The following is a 20,728-nucleotide window of genomic DNA, read 5'->3' on the forward strand; positions in this document are numbered from 1 at the left end:
TATATCTGATAATTGTGTTTACGTCAAATTAATAATGTATTCTATGTATATATATATATATACAAACTCCTTTATTTGATTATGATTATATTTTTCACTTTATCAAATCACTCAATAATAACAGATTGATATGATTTAGTGTAAATATGCATTGTGAATAAATTCATTTTTTAAATTTATCTTTAAAAGTATCTTGAATAACTTATAGATAGAGGCGGCTAAACTTGATTCATGTAAGCTAGATTCTGTATCGACAATAATTTTTTCTATCAAGAAGTTAACCTCGAAATTCATATTTAAAATTTTTGCGATAAATGATGGAAATATTTCAATTATTTCATCGCGTTTTAATATAAATCCCAATAACTTTATTAAATTTATGACTTTAGAAATGTCATGACATTTACGTAAAGCTATTATGAAACTAAAAATTTAAAGTTAAATTATTTTTTTAATATATAAATGTGTCAATCTTTTTTTTTTTTTACAAATCGAAGAAAGACGTTGTCAATAGCGTAACGAGAGTGTGCAACCTAGCGATCACCAATTGTTTACGGATCACGAAATTCCATATTCAAATTTCAGTCTGAGGCAAAATAATATTAGATTAATTCTTCTAATCATCTCTCCAACTATATATATATATAAATAAAGTTACTCAATATATATATTCTACCCATGAAAATAATCAATTTCCTCGGAAATTAATCAAAATATACTCAGACTAACATTCACCACATAAAAATAGAATCAATACCGATTATATAAAAACAAAACTCTTAAAATAAAATTGTGATATTAGTACTTCCTCCATCCATTGTCCTTACTCCTAGGATCGAAATAATTATATTTACTCGATAAACCTATGATTTTAAATTTATTCATAAATACTATCGAGAGTACCGTTAATTTTCCCGCCATTTTTATTACACCTCATACCATTAACATATCCTTATAAATATAAGACCAAATCCCATTCTTCCCACCTTTAAAATCTCCTCATTTTTCTCTCCTCCACAAATTTATATAATTATTTTTCAACATTTTTTATTTAATATTATTTTCATTATTATTATTATTTAGAAGAAAAACAGCAAAAGATTAGGAGAAGGATAAGCTTAAGCTCACAATATAATTAACTAAAAAATTAAAAAAAAAATCAATTTTTTTTTTGAAATATTTATATTTTGCCTACTTATTTGATTTTTAAAATTTTTTTTTTGCCTACAAATGCCTCTCCGTTCATCTTCTCCGGTGACTTCCATTTCCTTCTCCTTCCTCCACCACCCACCCACCCACCCAATCTGATTTTTGGTTGGGTGGGGTTCTTGAAATATTTTCCGGCGAGAGGCTGCTTCATTTTCCGGCGAGGTGTGTAAGGTCTATATTTTCCGGCGAGAAGCTGCTTCATTTTCCGGCGAGGGATTGTTTGCTTAATTTTTCCGGTAAGGAGCTGGTTAATTTTCCAGAGAAGAGCTGTTTGCTTAATTTTCCGGCAAGGGGCTGCTTATTTATCTGGAGAAGTGTTGCTTGCTTAAAATTCCGGCGAGGTTCTCCTTTGCTTAATTTTCCGGCGAGGTGTTTCCTTTGCTTAATTTCCCGGCGAGGTGCTCCTTTGCTTAATTTCCCGGCGAGGTGCCCCTTTGATTAATTTTCCGGCAAGGAGCTGTTTGATAAATTATCCGTAAAGGGGCTGCTGAATTACCCGGCAAGAAGCTGTTTGCTTAATTATTCCGTCAAGGCTGCTTAATTATCCGGCGAGGAGCTGTTTCCTTAATTTTCCGACAAGGGGTTGCTTAATTAATTTTCCGGCGAGAGGCTGCTTGTTTGATTTTCCGTCAAAGGGGCTGTTTATTTATTCAATTTTCCGGCTAGAGAGGCGGAGAGAAACCATAACTTCCGATCGAATTAATGACAAAGCAAATAGTGCTGCGTGCACCTTCATCCCTTTCAATCGATCGTCGCCGTCAACCTCTGTTATCAAACCAAGACACATCATCACGAGGTGGTGTTCGAAAAGCACGATTAGCAGAGGTCGCCGGCGGAACAACAGCGGAATGCGCCGCCGTTTGCTGTTGTTGTCCATGTGGACTCGTTAACCTCCTCGTAATGGCGATTTACAAACTTCCGGCGGGTCTTTGCCGGAAAGCATTACGAAGAAAACGCCGTCGCCGGTTAATGAAAAAGAAGATTCTACAATCACAATGTAGTAGCTGTGATGATTCAGATCTTTCGATTCATCACATCGACGGAGCCACCACACTTGCGGTGGTTGACGGCGGCAATAGCTTAAAATCCGATAAAGATGTGGTGGCGTTGGAGAAGGAAATGTGGAGTAAATTTTATGGGGCTGGATTTTGGAGAAGTCCCTCTCAAAAGAGTGACATGTAATAATAATTAAAAATATGGTAAATAATTTGTAAAAAAAAAATATATATAATATTATTAAAAATATTTTCACATTTAAGCCATAAATGAAAATATTCTTCTTTCTTTATTATTATTACTCTTGATTTCTTTTATATTCTATTTAATGTTCGAGATATATGCTTATTAGAATCTGACTAATTCATATTCATATCATTACATATACTTCATGTTACTTTGCTAAATTGATTCACACTCGTATTCGTTCATAGTAATTATTAGCCATTTCTAAAATAAATAACTGAGATATTATTTTATTTTAATTATAAGGATATTTATTTTGAGATGGAGAAAATAATAAACTTTTGGGATAACGTACAAGTACTCTCTCAATCTATATCCGAAATTCAGACACACTTATATTATACTAAAGTCCTATTACCCCTGAACTTATTTTATAAGTAATTTTCTACCTCTTTTCGACCTACATAACACTAACTTGTGGAGCCAACGCCGATTGATTTTTTTTTCAACCTAACATCACGTAAATCGAAAAGGGATAGAAAATTACTTATAAAATAAATTCAAAAAATAATAGAACCTCAATAAAATATAAATATGTTCCTGAAATTTCGAACATAGATTAAGGAGATACCGTACATTTTTCCTAAACTTTCTAAATTTGTTTTGACACATTTTTATGTTTGATTATTTTAATTTATTATATGAAGTGAAGTGGTGTTATGATGTAGTAGTACTTTGTATTGGCTTGTCACAGTCCAAACTTACACATGTTGTCAGTCCAGGTGATTTCAGAAACCAAAAAAAAATCAACTTTAAAATATTATATATGGTCCACAATATTTTTCTACTTTTTTTTTTGAAAAAAAAATTAAAATATTTTTGTTAGGTAATTAACTTTTTCATTAATCACCTAAATCACAATTACAAATCAAGCTAATTACCATAGTTAGCTTAGTCTCATTCATAATAATATGAATGTCTTATCTAATTATTATCTATTAGACTTCTCAGTATAAATTACGATTTTACAAGTATGATTATAATATATTATTTGCACCTGATAGTGCTATAATATTACAAGCATAAGTAGTATTTCTAGTTAATCGAGACTCAATATTAATTTTTTTGAGACAAATATAGATTTAATCAAGTTTTGCTGTAAAAATTGAACGTCAAATAGAGAACACTGATATCAAATGCAAGATTTTCGATACATATTTGAAATCATTCCGATAATAAATTATTGTCTATGAATAATATTTATAAACACTTAATCATTCTTTAACATGCTTTTCTATCTAGTTCCCTATTTAAAAAGGTCTCACGTTTCTTTATCAGGGTGGATTCACAACCTGAGTATCCGATAGTTGTATTAAAATTTAAGTAAATTTTGAATTTCAGCAGAGTCAATTTTCAAAAGTGTTGCCTTCGATCAATAAAACAAATTTCATTTTCAGTAACCTGAATTCAGAATTTATATTTTATCGGCATATAATTGTGATAAGTAGAATGAAATTTAAGGTGTTATCAGAACTACTAATATATTTCTATAGCCATTTTACTTTTTTTTTCCTACTCAGTTTTCATTGTCCACATTAGAAATCCGATCAAATTTGAATTGCGCTCTGCATGGGGGGTGACGCTCCCAACAAAATTATCTGTATACCCAAGGCTCGAACTCGAAACTTCTGATTAAGGATGAAACACTTTCACCAGTGCATCACAACCCACGCTGATATAGTCGTTTTATTATGTGATCTTTTCCAACTTTTATTTCTTGCTCAAATAGATATGTAGTAAATAATTGGAAGTTAAAATAATTTATTTTCCAAAAAGACTAAAGTAATTTTTTGAAGCTTTATTCACTTTAGGGTAGTGAATTTAGTGGTGTACTTGTGTTATAGTAGTACTTTGTATTGGCTTGTCAACATCTAGGCTTAGCACATGTTGTCAGTCTAAGTAATTTCAAAAAATCAAAAACATTTCACTCATATTTGTCTAACATTATTATCTAGCAAATGTTCAATTTTTTTTTTCCTCAACAAACACTTTATTTATTATCTCCAATAAGTGAGAAATCTTCAATTTATAAAATTTAGTCCATATAAAATTTTATGACAATATCAAACTTTTTCATTTGAACTGTTCGATTTTTAATTTATTATTTGAGTTGGTAGTAAGATTCATTTATAACATCTTGATATAACATGAAGTGATGATCGGCAAGGTTCAAACATCGATGTCAAGTGCAAAAAAATATTGTCAAAAGGGTGGGAGAGTCAATCTATATTTCATGTATAGGGACGTACTTGATGTATCGGGACGTTGAGTGATGTATACGAAATCGAGATGCGATGTATCAGGACGTTGAGGGATGTATTCGAAATCGAAATATGATGTACCAAGATGCTTTGGTACCAAGATTCGAATTCCACCAAATTTAATAGATTTTTATAATTTAATAAAAAGCAGAATAAGATATAATTAACTTTTAACACTATAAGATATATATAAAATAATTTTACATAATTAATGACAGTCAAAATTGGAATTGTATTATGTATAAACAAAAATGAATTCTTTTTTGGAATTTCAATATATCATTGGGCCTAAGAAGCCCAATCCAGTTTACCATTGGGCCCAAAAAGCCCATTCCAGTAATACCATTTGGACCAAAAGAAACAAAAGCAGCCAACAACCCACCAAAAAAATTATTAATGTTTTCCTCTAAGAAGATATTCCATTAACATATAATACGTAAATATGTGCTTTAATTTGATATCAATTAATATTTACATCTTTTAATTTGAATATATATAAATAAACACTTAAATTTATACATATTTAAACAAGTAAATATATGTGTCCTATATGATATAATATATGTAGAATGTCATATAGGATGCAAATTGTTAAATAGGACACGTGTCAGCTATATATATACAAATTTTAAGTGACTACTTGTGCTCATACACAAGATTGAAAGATATAGATGTTAGATAAGATCAAGTTATGTCTTATACATATTATATTACTGATTAATTTTAGTGTATAAAGACATATTATATAGGTAAGCAGAGTATAGTAATTGCGATGTAGTGTTAAATATATTTTTTTAATTAGACATTTTGAATTTGTACCTTATTGAGTATGAAATCGCCTTACTCATGAATTGCTTTACCCATATATGAATTTTTTGTGTGAATTTAGATTTATCCGAATTTTAATATACATATCAAACATCACGTCAAAGATAAAATTAAAGTAGGATAAAGATTTTCTATTTTTGGTCATATTTGACACTTACAAACACTATATAGGATTACGAAGGATTCTAATCTTAAAAGATGATAAGATGTATAACGTATATCATGTTATTTATGCAATTCGAAATACAAACTTAGATTGATAAATAATCTGAAAAAAAATATATTTATAGATTATTCATGTGTCTTATTATTATTATCGTGCATTTAAATTTATCTAAATTTTAATAGCAATATCGATTACCAAGTAAAAGAACAAAATTAAAAAATACGATAAGGATTATTTTTTTGGTCATATCGGAAACTTACGAGTTACAAGTACTATTTATAAATCATCGAGTGCACAAAGTATATCACGTTATTTATGAAATCCCAAAACTCAAATTTTGAGAATTTATTTTTTTTAGATTTGTTATTTATTACTATAATATAGTTTAATTATTTTAGTTCTTTGACTAAACAAAGCAAAATTACCAATTTTTTCTAATTTGCCTTTCTCTTTGTTTGGTGAGGTGAAACAAAAGCTAGGGCAAAAAGATAGCTAAATACAGCGCCTGTAACTCATTCTTCTTCTTCAGTTACACAGGTATTCTTCTTCATCTTCATCTCTTTTTGTATTTTAATCTTTATTTCAGTGTTTTTGATATCTTAATTCAATAAAGTTTGCTTCTTTATATCTTTTAGTATTGTTATCTCTATCATTGGTTTAGGTTTTCTTGAAAAGATTGAATCTTTTTGTTGAATTCAGTTTGGTTATTGATTCTTGAAAATTGGGTTTTTTTTTATATGAATTTGTGTGGTGGCCTATCAATGAGGTGATTGAGAGGTATCAGTGGAATTAGTTGAGGTGTGCGAAAGCTGGTCTGAATACCACAGATATGAATTTTGTGCTGTTAAGTGTTAATTGTTAGCTGTTAGTGTTACCATATGCTATTGCTTTTTGTAATATGTTTTATTGTTGGAAAATTTCCCTTCTTTTTTTTTTGTGCTGGTTCTGCAATGGGGTTTTTGAGTTTTGCTGTTTTTGAGTTAAGTTGCTATTGGTTGAGCTAAATCACCTTCATGTTTTTGTTTGTGTTGATGTTCTTGAAAATTGGATTTTTTTCTTTTACAATATGAATTGTGCTGTTAATTGTTAGTGTTACTATATGCTATTGCTTTTGCAATATGATCTAATGAGTTGAGGGTCTATCGGAAATAGCCTCTCTACACACAAAGGTAGGGATAAGGTTTACATACGTTTTACCCTCTCGAGACCCCACTTGTAGTTTTGTTGTTATTGTCTTTGTTTTGAAAATTGGAATTGTTATCTGTTATGTTCTTTGTTTGAGTTTTTCTATCTCTCATTTCGTGAAAGTTTGCTCTTTTATATCTGTGAGTTTTGTTTTCTCTTACCATTGGCTTAAATTTTCTTGAAAAGATCGGTGCTTTTTGTTGAATCTAGTTTGGTCATTGATTCTTGAAAATTGGGATTTTTTTTTTTGATTTTACAATACAAAATTCATGCTGTTAACTGAAAGTGTTACCATATGCTATTACTTTTGTAATATGCTTTATTCTTGTTCCTTGAAAAGAATTCCCTTAATTTTTGTGCTGGTTCTGCAATGGGATTTCTGAGTTTTGTCATTTTCAAGTTAAATTGCTACTATTGGTTGAGCTAAATCATCTTCATGTTTTTGTTTGTTTTAATTGTTTGAGTTACCACATGTTATTTGCTTTTTCAACATGCTTCATTCCTGTCCCTTGGAGAATTTCTCCTTTTTGGTGCTGGTTCTGCAAAAGGATGTTTGAGTTTTGCCATTTTTGAGTTCAATTGCTAATATGGTCGAGCTAAATCACCTTCATATCTTTGTTCGTGTTAGTGTTTTTTCTTGAAAATTGGGATTATTACCCATTTACGTCCTTTTCTTTGAGTTTTTTTCTCTTATTTTGGTAAAGTTTGTGCCTTTTGTACCTTTGAATTTGTTATCTCTATCATTGGTTTCAGTTTTCTTGTAAATGATGGGTCTTTTGATTAATGATTCTTGAAAATTGGGATTTTTGCTTTTACAAGATGAATTCGTGTTACTAACTGTTAATATTACATATGCTATTGCTTTTACAATACACCCCTTGATTAAAGATTCCCTTTTTTTGTGCTGGTTCTGCAAAGGGTTTTTTGTTTCATTTTTTGAGTTCAAGTGTTACTGTATGCCATCTTATTGTTAAGTTTTAACTGGTACAATTGTTCTTCATGCTATGATTCTTACAGTTTACATTCTTGTTGCCCTTGAATTTTTTTGTTCTCGTCCTGGTTCCTACAAATAGATATCCTGATTTATTTCTGTTTTTTGGTCCTTGCCTCGCCTTTTTGTTGCCACCTGAAATTGTTGCGTTCTTCTCAGTTGTGTGCCTTAAGGTATTTCACTATTCTTTGAGTTTGTTGCTGTGCAATTGTTGACACCTTCTCCTACACCCCACACTTGATTCTCCGCTGCAGTGTAGACATTGATAATGGCAAAAGAAGAGCCAAACTCTGCTTCCGTTGTTATAGAAGGAACATCTGAGGTTCGCAATGATAATGAAACGGCCAACGGGTCTGCTTCCTCACTGCAAAAGGAGGTTGAGGAGAAAATTGATGGTTTGACAGTGGATGAGCCGACGACAGGTACTCCTTCAGTCAAAGAAATTCTAAAAATTTAGTACCAGCTTAATTGCTTGTGAATGAATGAATGTATTTTCCTTTATTTTTCAATTTTATCTATTTCTTTTCCGCTTGAGAGCCCGAATTTACATTTTGCACACACTTATTAAATGCAGAACTACTTGGACTCTCGATAATTAGAAGATCATCGAAAAAGTTACTTTAGATAATGGGCTGAACATTTTCATGCATATACTAATGGACAAGAGCTGTTCAAGTATAAGTCTAGAATTCATAAAACAAGATGTTGGTCTTTCACTACCCATTCTTTTCATTTTCGTTTGGGATGAAAACTAACCCTCATGGATGTAGCGCTCTTTAACGATGTAAGAAGTTTAATTGGATAGTAGGGTTCAGTCTGATGGAAAGCTTCTGAAAATCGGTATTCAAGCTGATGCTTTTGCACTCAAATGTAAACTTGCAGTTGATAGAAGGTGCAGTTCTGATGGAACTAACTTCTGCTAAATGGAGATTTGGTATTCAAGCTAATGCGTTATAAATTTAAATAAGAATATGTGTTGAACTTTTCATATTTTGGTTCTAGGGAAAGGACATGTATTTTGTTTTGCTAGTCCTGTGCTTGAAGTCAGTTGTATGATTTTGTGCTCTTTTTTCATAATCTGGCCTCTGCCCTAGTTTCCCTTTAGGTACTAGATCCATTTTGTTGCCTCTAATTCCTGTGCCTTTTATTTACGATTTTACAGAAGCTGCAAAGAAGAAGAAGAAGAAAAATAAGAGCAAGTGAGAATTGCTCCAACCCTCGAAACTCTCTTGTGCTTTTCCTTAGAGTCATGTTGCATTTCTTTGTTTGCAAATGCAGGAAAAAAAAGGAGCCAACTCAGCAAACTGATCCACCTTCTATTCCCGTAGTTGAGCTTTATCCTTCTGGTGAATTTCCAGAGGGTGAAATTCAACAATACAAAGATGAGTACGTACACTTGAATTTAAGATCTATTGTTATTGAAGCCATTCCATTGGGTTCTTAGTTTAGAGTTTCGACTAATATTGAAATCTATTGAGCACTTAAAAAGAAAAAGTCCGGTGTTCCTTTATTTTTCACTCTTAAAACTTCAACTGCATTTTGTCTATTAAAATTTGAGTAATGGGATGATTTTGTTTGATGGTCGATGCAGTAACTTGTGGAGGACTACATCCGAGGAAAAGAGGGAACTGGAGCGCCTGGAAAAGCCAACTTATAATTCTGTTCGTCAAGCAGCAGAAGTTCATCGTCAGGTCAGTACCTATGTACATACACGCTGGCTATTTTCTTACCAAAGATAGTCGTAAGACAGTCAATACTAAAGTTTCTTGTGGATTAAAACTTCAATTGTCAATTACATTTCATATCCATTTTCTTTTTCCTTAATTCCAACCCTCAGGTTCGGAAATACATCAGGCAAATTGCTAAGCCTGGCATGTTAATGATTGACCTGTGTGAAACTTTGGAGAATATGGTTCGCAAATTGATATCAGAGAATGGTCTTCAAGCTGGTATTGCGTTCCCTACAGGGTGCTCATTGAACTGGTAATGCAACTTTTTCTTGTCCTTTTGGCTGTTAAATGAGAGATTCATTTTGATTTACTAAAAAAATGTGATACTAATGGTAGCGTGATTTAAAGTATTGTCAGTTAGACGGTATCTCAAAACAGAATTTAGCAGTGACCTATTTCATGTCCGCATTCTCTTTCCTGTGCTTACTTTTTTTTTTAAAAAAAAAATTGTCAATCTTTTTCTCTTACTTATTGCAGGGTAGCTGCACATTGGACCCCCAATTCAGGAGATAAAACTGTGCTTCAGTATGATGATGTGATGAAGTTGGACTTTGGAACCCATATTGACGGTAATATTATAGAATGCTTCATCTGTGTAACTATGTTAGACATTAAGGTGCTTTTGGTATGTGATTTTATGGTTTATGGTATATTGATATTAGTCTCATTATCTCTTTATGTATCAAATTTTTTGTTTTTTGTTTTGGAAAATGGTACAGTAGCTCCGGTCATGTTATATCAGGTGCCTCGTAGTGGTGTACGAAAAAGAACTATATTGTCATAGAAGTGATTGGCATCTACATTGACAACATAATCGGTGTAATCATACAAGTTAGGTCTCGGGATTGTAGTGTATACACAGGCTTTGCCCCTACCTTGGGAGGTAGAGAAGCTGTTTCCGATAGACCTCAGGCTTAAGAAGATTGACATCCATATGGAGTTCTAATATTGTTCAACAATCCATCTGGAGGGATTATTGACCCCCTTTCACTTGCTCTATCTGTCAGTGTTTACTACCATTCCAAACATAGTTCAGTATTTGGGAGAAGATTGGATGCGTGGATAAAAAACGGATCTTTCTAAATCAGGTAGAATCACCCTGATAAATAAGTATTAATCAGCCTCGGTACATATTTTTATGTACAACAACATACCCAATGTAATCCCATAAGTGGGGTTTGGGGAGGGTGGAAGGTAGAGTCTAGAGATGCTGTTTGCGATAAACCCCCGGCTTGTCGTGAGCTGCTGGTTCTTATTCAAAAAACATGGGAAAGAGGATGTTACGACCTTCTATGAAATAGTTTTTATTGCGAGTTATGCCTACTTTCGCTGAGTTGTCCATAGTACAGTGACAGAAATCATAACAGGCTGGCGCATGTGCAGATCTCGTCATTGTACAATTCTCCTAAACTAGCCATATTGATTCATCCCTCACGACCCAGACCATGTTGTGGTCCTATCTCTAGTCTAATAGTATTGTTTTCACCATTTCCTATTACATACTGAACCACCTTCGTGCATTAAAACAGTTTGTTCAAAGCTTTATTAACTCACACACTCTCATTGTTATCAATTTTAGTAACGAGGTGATGGTTTAACCTGTTGTTTCTTGCAGGACGTATTGTGGATTGTGCATTTACTCTGGCTTTCAATCCTATGTTTGATCCACTACTTGAGGCTTCACGAGAAGCCACTAATACTGGCATTAAGGTGAATATTTGTTAAAATAGGAAATAAAATTATGGAAAATTGGAAGTTTTTCACCCGAAAGGGCTTCTAGTTTATTGGAAGCGTTAACAAATTTTCGGGAGCATTCATGGCTTGATTTTTTTATATAGGAAGCGGGAATTGATGTACGCCTTTGTGATGTCGGTGCTGCAATTCAAGAGGTTATGGAATCCTATGAGGTTGAAATCAACGGGAAGGTATTCCAAGGTACGATATCTGAGAAGTATGATAACTAGAAAAAAACATTTATTTCTACTTTGTTTTGTTAAGACAACCAACGTCATGGCATCGGAGCGTGGAGAAAAGGACCTTATATGTTGATAAGCGAAGTAATTTAATTAGCAGGCGTCTGTATTGAATCGAGAATTCTGATCAATGTTGTCATTGGCAGTTAAGAGCATCCGAAATCTGAATGGGCACAGTATTGGCCAGTATCAAATCCACGCAGGAAAATCTGTTCCGATAGTTAAAGGAGGAGAACAAACCAAAATGGAAGAGGGTGAATTTTATGCAATTGAGACGTTCGGATCAACAGGTAATTTCTGTTTCGTTTACGCGAAAGAGTAATATAACTGGCTTATCCGGGACACATGGGATGTGACAAAACTGATTCTCGTCTCGTATCTCCATATATTAGGGAAGGGATACGTGAGGGAAGATCTTGAATGCAGCCATTATATGAAAAACTTTGATATTGGACACATTCCACTGCGGCTACCCAGAGCCAAGCAACTGCTGGCAACGATTAATAAGAACTTCTCCACATTGGCATTCTGTAGACGTTATCTAGACCGCCTTGGCGAGACAAAATATCTGATGGCATTGAAGAACTTATGTGATGCTGGAATTGTTCAGGTACGCGACCTCAAAGCTAAGTGTTTGGCTCAATTATGACACTTGTAGCATCGTCGTTCAATGGTTCCTATTCTATCTTATGCATAATTTCTTATGCTATTGTAGCATCGTCGTTCAATGGTTCCTATTCTATCTTATGCATAATTTCTTATGTTATTTTCATTCCAATCCTACTTTGATTGCACTTCTTTTGATCTGAGTGTATCGGAAACCACCCCTCTACTCTACGAAGGTAGGGGTAACGTCTGCGTACATCCTACTCTCCCCAAACTCCACTTGTGGGACTACACTGTGCACATTATATGATCCAAAATTTGAAGTTCTGCTGTGTTTTTCTTTTCTTTTGGCAGCCATATCCCCCACTTTGCGATAACAAAGGTAGCTACGTATCCCAGTTTGAGCACACCATTTTACTTCGTCCGACTTGCAAAGAGGTTATATCAAGAGGCGATGACTACTAACGATAGAAATCTCTTGTATGGTTTGTATTAAACTCTTGTTTATGTATGTTTCTCGTCGCGTAGCGTCGTACTTCTCTGAGGATGTTATCTTTGCAACAGGAAAGAATGTTACAAAACTATTTAGATTAAATTCCATATTTGCATAAATTTTGAAGGTTGGAAGAAAAGTATTTTTTTTTCAAGCAATAGTAACTTCATTATTCATATTACTTACACTTGAATGTTGTGTGACTCCTTATTATAATGACAGCTCAATGCACAAAGCATCTCGTATTTACATAGGGGTCGATAAGGGTTGTGATGCCTTATTATAATGACAGCTCGGTGCATAAAGCATCTCGTATTTACATAGGGTTCGATAAGGGTTGTGATGAAGACAATTTATCCTAATCGTCACTCGTTACGAGTATAATCTATTCCTTTTTGTCCAATGTATGTGTGAAATTTGTGCCTTTTTGTAAATTTACAATCAAGCATTGTATTCACATGATTTGTAGTTAAAGGTGAGTATATTCTATTATATTTTTGAAATTTAAATATTATTACAATTTGGAATATATAAAAATAAAAGGGTTGGTGACTTGTTCCAAATTATATTTACTTATAAACAAAACAAGACCTAATTCTCAAATGTAAACAAATCCAATATATGTATATGATATTTCATTTTGTGGATCACTTGTTTTAATATTATACTAATTATATCTTTGTATAATATTATAATTTAATTATAGTACCAATTATCATATGCCACCAAACACAAAGATTCTTCAAAAAGAATATTAGAGATCATCCTATCAACTTCTCATTCCTAACCCCAAGAAAATGTACTTTCTCTCTGTTTCATTTCATGTGGTATTTTTTATTTTTTGAGAGTCGAACGATTTAATTTTGATCAGATATTTGTCTATAGAATCTTCAAAAAATTTTAAATGAAATTTATATATTTGTATACTACGTAAAAATAGTACTATAAGTCACAATAATTGATAATTCAAAATGTTAAAAGGATCTATGAAAAAATTTACGGTCAAAGATAGACTTGTTTGAATCTCGAAATGCGAAAAGTGTCACATAAAATGAAACGAAGGGAGTATCTTCTGTGTTTACATCGACTCAATAATTACATAATACATATATTCATATACATTATAATTGTTAAATTATATAGTAGTTCAAACACAAGGCTTGACGAAGCGATTATATTCCTATCATCAAAATTTCGACGTGATTCATTTATATACAGTTACATAAAAATATATTATTAAAATTTGATTGAAACTGACAAATAAATACTCTAACTTTTAAAATAAATATCTCGAGACTTCAACTTGATTTCAATAACTAAAAACACAATAGCTCGTTCTCATTGATACATTTGTGAGTCTAGACAAATAGGGGCAGAGCCACTTTGTAGGAAGGGGTTTATCGAAATTCCCTTCGACAAAAAGTTATATTATTTATACATGGTTAAAATAATTTTTTATGTATATATAGTAGATCTGAAACCCCGTTCGGCTATTTCATGTGTCTAATTCTGTATATTTTGAATCCCCTTATGGAAAATCCTTGCTTCGCGTCAATCACCATTTAAATTAGAATTCAACTGACATTTTATAGATAAATCAAGATGTTTAGATACGCATATTAAAAATTGAAATGCTTACTTGTCAACCGAGGTCACGTAACGTTTGTGTATGTATTATGCTCAAATTTATAAATGTTTGTTGGACAAAATGACAAAATATAATAAAAACGTGACCCCCATTACCAATTTTTTTAATTATTGTCTATTTTATCTTTCTTATTTCTATGTTTCAAGGGTTTCTTTAATGGGACCTTAGCATTCATTTCTCTTATTTTCATGGCAAAAAATATCAGAGATTTAATCTTTCTAATTTATGGAAATTTTTCCCCTTTTTTTTGACCCATTTTCCAGGACAGAATTCTAATTCATTTTTGAGGTAAAGTTCTTAATTAATAAAACAAATGTGATATGAAAATTGTAGTTTATATTGATCTAGTTTATGAGATTGTAATTGTTGTGTTTATGGATTTTTTAAAAAAAAATTTTATTGCACATTATTATGGTTTTTCTTGTGGTGAATGTAAATATGTGAGATTTCTTTGTTGTTGTGTTAAAGATTTTAGAATTTTTTTCAAGATTTTTCATGTTGTGAATGTAAATATATGAAATGTCTTTGTATTTGTGTTAAAGTTTGCATCTTTTTGAAGAATTTTCATGTTGTGAATGTAAATATATGGAATTTCTTTGTATTTGTTTTGAAGTTTACATCTTTTTGAAGATTTTTCATGTGGTGAATGTTAATGTGTGAAATTTCTTTATATTTGTGATAAAGTTTTCAATTTTTTTTTATGAAGAGGGAAACTCGCATCCGCTACCTTTGGGTGCGTACAGGTAAAACCCCTGCTCTTATGCAATAGGTCACAAACCATATAGGAGAGGCAATTTGCACTAGGCAAGTTTGGTACGACGAGCTCGACCCAGAAGGCGAACCCCTGTATTCGGTAAGGGGTTTCGAACTTGAGACCTCCAATATGAAAGTCCCAAGCCCAAACCATTTTCACGTGGTGAATGAAAATATGTGAAATTTCTTTGTAGTAGCGTTAAAGTTCACATCTTTTCAAGATTTTTCATGTGGTGGATGTAAATGTGTGAAATTTCGATATAGTTGTGTTGAAGCTTGCATTTTTTTTTCAAGATTTTTCATGTTGCGAATGTAAATATATGAAATTTCTTTGTATTTGTGTTAAAGTTTGCATCTTTTTTCAAGAATTTCGATGTGGTGGATTAAAATATGTGAAATTTCTATATAGTTGCGTTGAAGTTTGGATTTTTTTTCTATGATCTGAGAATTGGAGGGCTTCGATGAATGTATGCGCACAAATTGAGAATTGTCATATAGTGATTTTATTGAACTAATATGTATTACACTGAGGATTGTTCATTTTTCTTCGAAATTCTCGAGTGTCTTAGTGTATTGTACTTTGGTTTGAGCATTCATCAATTATCAATGGAGTTCTCCATGATATGCTGGGGGACTTTCTGATTTTTCTTTCCTTTTCGAGATATTAAGTTAAACGGTTTTTGGGGCTTTGTTGCATATGTAAGGTTCTGGAAATGGACGATGAGCTCAAGAAAGGGGAGAGTCATATCACATCAGCTGCAGCTTTTGTGGAAGGAGGAATTCAAGATGCCTGTGACGATGCGTGCAGCATTTGTCTGGAAGCTTTCTGCGATAGCGATCCTTCAACGGTGAACACTATGAATACTTCTAGCACAAAATGTAACTGCTTATTAAGTATAGGATTGAAGGGGAGCCTTCCGAGCAACAGTAAAGTTGTCTATGTGTGTTTGGGCCGTGGAAGCAGCCACTAATGCCTGCATTAGGGTAGGCTGTTTACATCACACCTCCTTCGGGTGTGGCTCTGCTAATGCAGGATGCTTTGTGCACCGGGCTGCTCCCCCCTTTTTTCTATTAAGTATAAGATTGTTTTGCTCTCTTTTTACCGCGGTGTTAAAAACTGCTTACAATATCTGGTCTGTTGTTCAACAGCTAACAAGCTGCAGGCACGAGTTTCACCTCCAGTGCATCCTCGAATGGTATGGCGTTGCACCAATATCTTTTTTTTTTTTTTTAAGTTGATTTTGACAACGTTAATTTACTGCTCTTGTTATTTTGCATTCAGTAGCTTATTGTTGTTGTCTGGGCTATTAAAATGTCATTTGAAGATTCGAAATTGGGTGAGAAGTAGAAGAATAAACTTAGACTTGATAACTTTTGTGACTGTCCTTTTCGGGAAAGGTGTGGTTAACTGGCTATCGGAAATGTGAGTTGGGATAGCAAAATAGAGAAGTAAAAACGATTTTTTTTGGATAAGCGTGATTTCCAGGCAAGCTTACACGCTCCTCGCATAGGTATCAGATAACTCTATCCCCCGAGGCTTAGACAAACGGGAAGAAATCACTAGTATTTCCTGTTTCCATCATTTTTATTGATTTTGAGAATCTTTTTGTCATGAAGTTGATGTTGGTTTACAAGGTGTAATAAAGTTAAGTCATATCTCGTGATGCCGTGATCCACTGATCTCGAAGCTCAAACTAAGTTCTTAAATCTCTTCCTACTTTGAAAACAAGATGTCCTCCTATGTAGAAAATCACACCTTGCTGACGCCCCGCCCCCTCACCTTGCCCCGGAAATCTTTCTAAATTTTTTCATTTCTACATTTCGAGGAAATATAAACAGCTAAGTAAGCGAAAGATGTTGCAGAACTAATGACACAATAAATTACTCTCTGATTAGACAGATTGAGTAGCAGAAGGGAGAAAGGGAGGACGACAGAGAGATATAGGCGAATGAGAACAAAGTATAAAAGAGAATAACAACAACGTACCCAGTGAAACCCCACTAGTAGGGCCTAGGGTGCTATGTTGCTTGGACTCTTCAAAAATGCCTATGGGTGCGTGTCGGAATATCCAAAAGTAGTGTATTTTTTGAAGAATCCGAGACGGGTGTGGCATCAAAAGTGAAGAGTTTGCGCAACTAAGTTGGGGAGGGTAGTGTGGAAACATACCTTAACCCCTACCTTGGGCAGAGGCTATTCCGATAGGCTCTCAGCTCAAGTAGAACATATCAAAACCGGTTTTGAAAAAGAAATACAGTAGCAAAGAGGTCATGTTGTAGAAGCTGCTCCTCTTATTAGTTGTCCGAATCCTAAAGGGCATAATACATAAATTAACACTCACACGTGGCCTTAGAGGGCAAGTAAGTTCTCCAACTTTGAGTATGCACACGTAGACACCTCAACTCATCTCCACCGTGTCAATTGAACACTCCAACTTACTTACCAAATGATCATCTAGACACCTCATCCATGATACATAGTAGAGACGAGTTGGAGTGTTTGGTTGTCAGTTGAGATCAAGTTGAGGTGTGTAGATGTGCACTCTCGAAGTTATAGTGCTTACCTGCTAGCCGAGGTCAAGTTTGAGTGTATGACAATTGTCTCATTTCGGGCTGTTTCTCTCAATAAGTCTGCCTTACGAATTGGGGGATATTTGATATGTTACTTTTTCATGTAATTTTCTTTGTTAATTTTAAATCTATATTCTTGTTTGTTAAAGTCACGTTTCGTAAATGAAAGCTTGTCAAATTCTGGGACTGATTTTTGTTCTGAAGTTGAAATCTTACATAAATCTTATTCAAGTTTATTATAATTTGTATAATTTTTTCAAAACAGGCATCAAAGAAGTTCTAATTGTCCAATGTGTTGGCAGCCCCTAAGTCTGAAAGATCCTACAAGGTACATTTGTGGCTTCTTTTCCCTTTCGATTTTCACAAATTCATATCATTTCCACTCTACGCATTAACTTTGATGTTCGACTTTGATTGACAATGATATTGCAGTCAAGAATTGCTTGAGGCAGTGGAACAAGAGAGGACTATTAGGTTTAATCAGGCAAGAAACGCTACGATGTTTCGTCGTCCTACGCTGGTAAATATTGAATTTCACAAACTATAAATGTTCCTTCTCCTATCTGATTAATGAAATTCCACAAGCTATAATGTTGCGTTTATCTCATTTTCCGTTTTGATTGCTCTCTAGTTGACCACGGGTATGAGTGAGTCTGAACTCGAAGAGCGCATTATTCAGCATTTGGCTGCTGCTGCAGCAATGGGACGGGGACACCACTTTGGTCAACGAGAGGGATCAAGAAATCGGCCATCTCCCCATGGTCGTCCGCATTTTTTAGTGTTTTCATCTCATCCTGATCCATCTCCTACTGCTGCTGCTGAATCGGATTCTCGTCAAGCTATAGCTGATCCTTCTGTTCCTATAACACCTGTCCGCCATGAGACTGCACAGTTCTTGCCTCACCTCTCATCTGGTCAAAGTAATCAACTTTCTGCTTCATCATCTCGATATGTTCGCCCACAAACCGTTAAACAAGAAATATCTGTTGGCGATAGGTATTAACGATTTTCACTTTCCAATCTCTTTGCTAAAACATCAATGGTACAACATGTTTCTCATATCGAAATTTGCCATTTTCTTTTGTTTTTTTTTTTCGTTTTAGAAGCTCTTCTGGTCCATCTTTGACAGAAAACGAGGATACCGAAGGACCATCAGACCTTCTTCATTCATTATCGGAATCCTGGAAATCTCGATTTAATTCAATGTCAATGAAGTATGAATTGCTAAACTTGCTCTTTTGAGTGTGTCATTTTAGAAGCTATACGCAATGTTGAATGTGTTTTTTTGCTTTCCAGATATAGAGAATCAATCTCAAAGAGTACACGCGGGTGGAAAGAGAGATTGTTTTCTCGAAGTACTTCTATGGGACAGCTCGAGACACGGGAAAATAACACGGACAACAACATACCTTCAAACGTTGAGCAGAGACACAACGATGATATGGTTGCTCATAACGGAAGCAGATTGAACGGAAATAATTCTACGACTTCCTCCGCGAGTTCAGCTCGGAATTAACTCATTATTTAATCAGTTGCATGGCAATAGTCCTCAGCATTTCATCTTTGAAAGTAAGCAACTTTTTTCTTTCTATCATCTATTGTGTCTTTAAATATACATTTTTTGATATATAACCGAAATTGGTAGTATCTTGGTTCTTGTCAAGAGTGGCGGATCTAGACTAGACGCAACGGGCTCTGCAAGACCCATATGCGTCTAGCTCGGAGTATATTATAGGTATGTGAAGAAAGGTTAGAACTCATTGACTCGAAATCTTGAATGTGAGACCCTCTTTTTGGTTTACGTCCATGTTCGGTAGAGCATATATTGGATGATACAAACAAGTCATATCGTTGTTGTTGTTGTTATCGATCTTATAGAAGAAGAAAAACGTCTAGCATCTTTACTTGTGTTTGTGTAAATTTGGATGAGTTATTGCTCAAAAGAGATGGATGAACTAGACCATCTCTTTTTTACATAAAGGATAGCTCGGTGCACAAAGCATCCTACGTTCGTGAGGGTCCGAGGAGTCAAAAACCGTAGGGTGTGTATCTTGAAGCAATCATTAGTGACTGATTTCACAACTTGAACCTGTGACCTATAAGCCACACGGATTACAACCTTCGAGGTTATTGCTAATTTTTTATGATGAGATTCATTTTGTTTTTCAGGTTTTTCAGCTCATCAATCTTCAAATATGATATGCAAGGACGACAACAACAACAATTACGTCTTAATATCAAACAAGTAGACGATATACTATTTTTTTCGTGTCGAATATACATTGTCTGAAATGAATAGCCAGAGAAATGTTTATAGTGTGTAAATTAAAACATGAGTTGAATGTTGAATTTCACTAAAATTTGGCACCAAGGAGTTTGTCTTGAATTTTTCACATTATATACATAATACAACTTGAAAAATTGACATAATTTTTGCCTTTAGATTTTAATTTTAATGTGACCAATAACTACGATCTACGAGTGTTTTTACTCGGAGCTTCTCTCCTTACAGTCAAGTGACTTTCACTCTTTAATCAAAAAAGTTTGAACTTCAATGTAAGATCTACGCGTTAATATTAAAGATCTATTATGTGTTACTCATGTGATCGAGTATTTATCGCCTCTAAAGTTCAAAACTAGCTTTTTCTTGTATATGTGCATCTCTATCTCCATCTCGTATCTTTTTTCTTTTTTACTAATGTTATTATTGTAATATTATGCAATTATTGTAAATGGTATACAAATATCCTCTGTCATACTTTTTGGGACATTGGTGCCCCTGCTGTCCAAAAATTAGAGTATATATACCCTTTATACAAACGGACATATACGTGTCATAATCTTATCCACCGATCGACATTTATTAAATATTAGATCAACGGATAAGATCGTGTCACGTGTCCCTATCTAGTCTTTCGTTAGAGTGAAGGGTATATACGCTCTAGTTTTTGGATGGCAGAGACATCAATATCTCAGAAATATGACGGAAGGTATCTGCGTACAATTTACGATATAAATTTGTCTTTTTCCCCTAAAAAAATTGAACAAAAAGATTGCTAATATTACTTTAAAAGA

General features: G+C 33.7%; 3 protein-coding genes across 6 annotated transcripts; all 3 read left to right on the plus strand.

Moving 5' to 3' along the window:
- Nucleotides 1-989: 989 nt before the first annotated feature.
- On the plus strand, nucleotides 990-2,500 carry LOC101264148 (uncharacterized). Its single transcript, XM_010317537.4, has one exon. It carries the CDS (start codon nucleotides 1,912-1,914, stop codon nucleotides 2,389-2,391), a length of 480 nt encoding a protein of 159 aa, XP_010315839.1. The 5' UTR covers nucleotides 990-1,911; the 3' UTR covers nucleotides 2,392-2,500.
- Nucleotides 2,501-5,983: 3,483 nt separating this feature from the next.
- On the plus strand, nucleotides 5,984-12,823 carry LOC101244984 (methionine aminopeptidase 2B). Of its 2 annotated transcripts, XM_019213732.3 has the most exons (13): nucleotides 5,984-6,243; nucleotides 8,042-8,055; nucleotides 8,137-8,304; nucleotides 9,045-9,081; nucleotides 9,161-9,268; nucleotides 9,474-9,573; nucleotides 9,720-9,865; nucleotides 10,090-10,181; nucleotides 11,228-11,322; nucleotides 11,451-11,547; nucleotides 11,732-11,875; nucleotides 11,978-12,195; nucleotides 12,546-12,823. In XM_019213732.3, exons 3-13 carry the CDS (start codon nucleotides 8,151-8,153, stop codon nucleotides 12,654-12,656), a joined length of 1,302 nt encoding a protein of 433 aa, XP_019069277.1. In that variant the 5' UTR covers nucleotides 5,984-6,243; nucleotides 8,042-8,055; nucleotides 8,137-8,150; the 3' UTR covers nucleotides 12,657-12,823. The 2 variants fall into 2 exon arrangements, with proteins under 2 accessions (XP_019069277.1, XP_004228613.1); XM_004228565.5 differs by lacking the exon at nucleotides 8,042-8,055 and having other exon boundaries at nucleotides 6,013-6,243.
- A 1,562-nt stretch (nucleotides 12,824-14,385) lies between these two features.
- Nucleotides 14,386-20,083, plus strand: LOC101255326 (E3 ubiquitin-protein ligase RHF2A). 3 transcript variants are annotated; one of them, XM_026029276.2, is made up of 10 exons: nucleotides 14,478-14,620; nucleotides 15,039-15,185; nucleotides 15,790-15,933; nucleotides 16,235-16,281; nucleotides 17,919-17,981; nucleotides 18,086-18,173; nucleotides 18,285-18,649; nucleotides 18,757-18,867; nucleotides 18,950-19,222; nucleotides 19,823-20,083. In XM_026029276.2, the coding sequence occupies exons 3-9, from the start codon at nucleotides 15,799-15,801 to the stop codon at nucleotides 19,167-19,169; spliced, it is 1,029 nt and encodes a 342-aa protein (XP_025885061.1). In that variant the 5' UTR covers nucleotides 14,478-14,620; nucleotides 15,039-15,185; nucleotides 15,790-15,798; the 3' UTR covers nucleotides 19,170-19,222; nucleotides 19,823-20,083. The 3 variants fall into 3 exon arrangements, with proteins under 3 accessions (XP_010315819.1, XP_010315827.1, XP_025885061.1); XM_010317517.4 differs by lacking the exon at nucleotides 15,039-15,185 and having other exon boundaries at nucleotides 14,386-14,620; XM_010317525.4 differs by lacking the exon at nucleotides 15,039-15,185 and having other exon boundaries at nucleotides 14,426-14,620; nucleotides 18,760-18,867.
- The last annotated feature ends 645 nt before the right edge of the window (nucleotides 20,084-20,728 follow it).

The sequence above is a fragment of the Solanum lycopersicum genome, chromosome 1 (genome assembly GCF_036512215.1).
Source record: "Solanum lycopersicum chromosome 1, SLM_r2.1".
NCBI classification, from domain to species: Eukaryota; Viridiplantae; Streptophyta; class Magnoliopsida; order Solanales; family Solanaceae; genus Solanum; species Solanum lycopersicum.

Bases quoted from the DNA above. Each gene is read 5' to 3' on its own strand.
- LOC101264148 (XM_010317537.4), top strand. From the start codon at position 1,912: ATGACAAAGCAAATAGTGCTGCGTGCACCTTCATCCCTTTCAATCGAT.
- LOC101244984 (XM_019213732.3), top strand. From the start codon at position 8,151: ATGGCAAAAGAAGAGCCAAACTCTGCTTCCGTTGTTATAGAAGGAACA. The intron at 9,082-9,160 runs GTGAGAATTGCT...TTGCAAATGCAG, and splicing joins AAGAAGAAAAATAAGAGCAA to GAAAAAAAAGGAGCCAACTC. The intron at 11,876-11,977 runs GTAATTTCTGTT...TCCATATATTAG, and splicing joins TGAGACGTTCGGATCAACAG to GGAAGGGATACGTGAGGGAA.
- LOC101255326 (XM_010317517.4), top strand. From the start codon at position 15,799: ATGGACGATGAGCTCAAGAAAGGGGAGAGTCATATCACATCAGCTGCA. The intron at 15,934-16,234 runs GTGAACACTATG...GTTGTTCAACAG, and splicing joins GCGATAGCGATCCTTCAACG to CTAACAAGCTGCAGGCACGA. The intron at 16,282-17,918 runs GTATGGCGTTGC...TTTTCAAAACAG, and splicing joins CTCCAGTGCATCCTCGAATG to GCATCAAAGAAGTTCTAATT.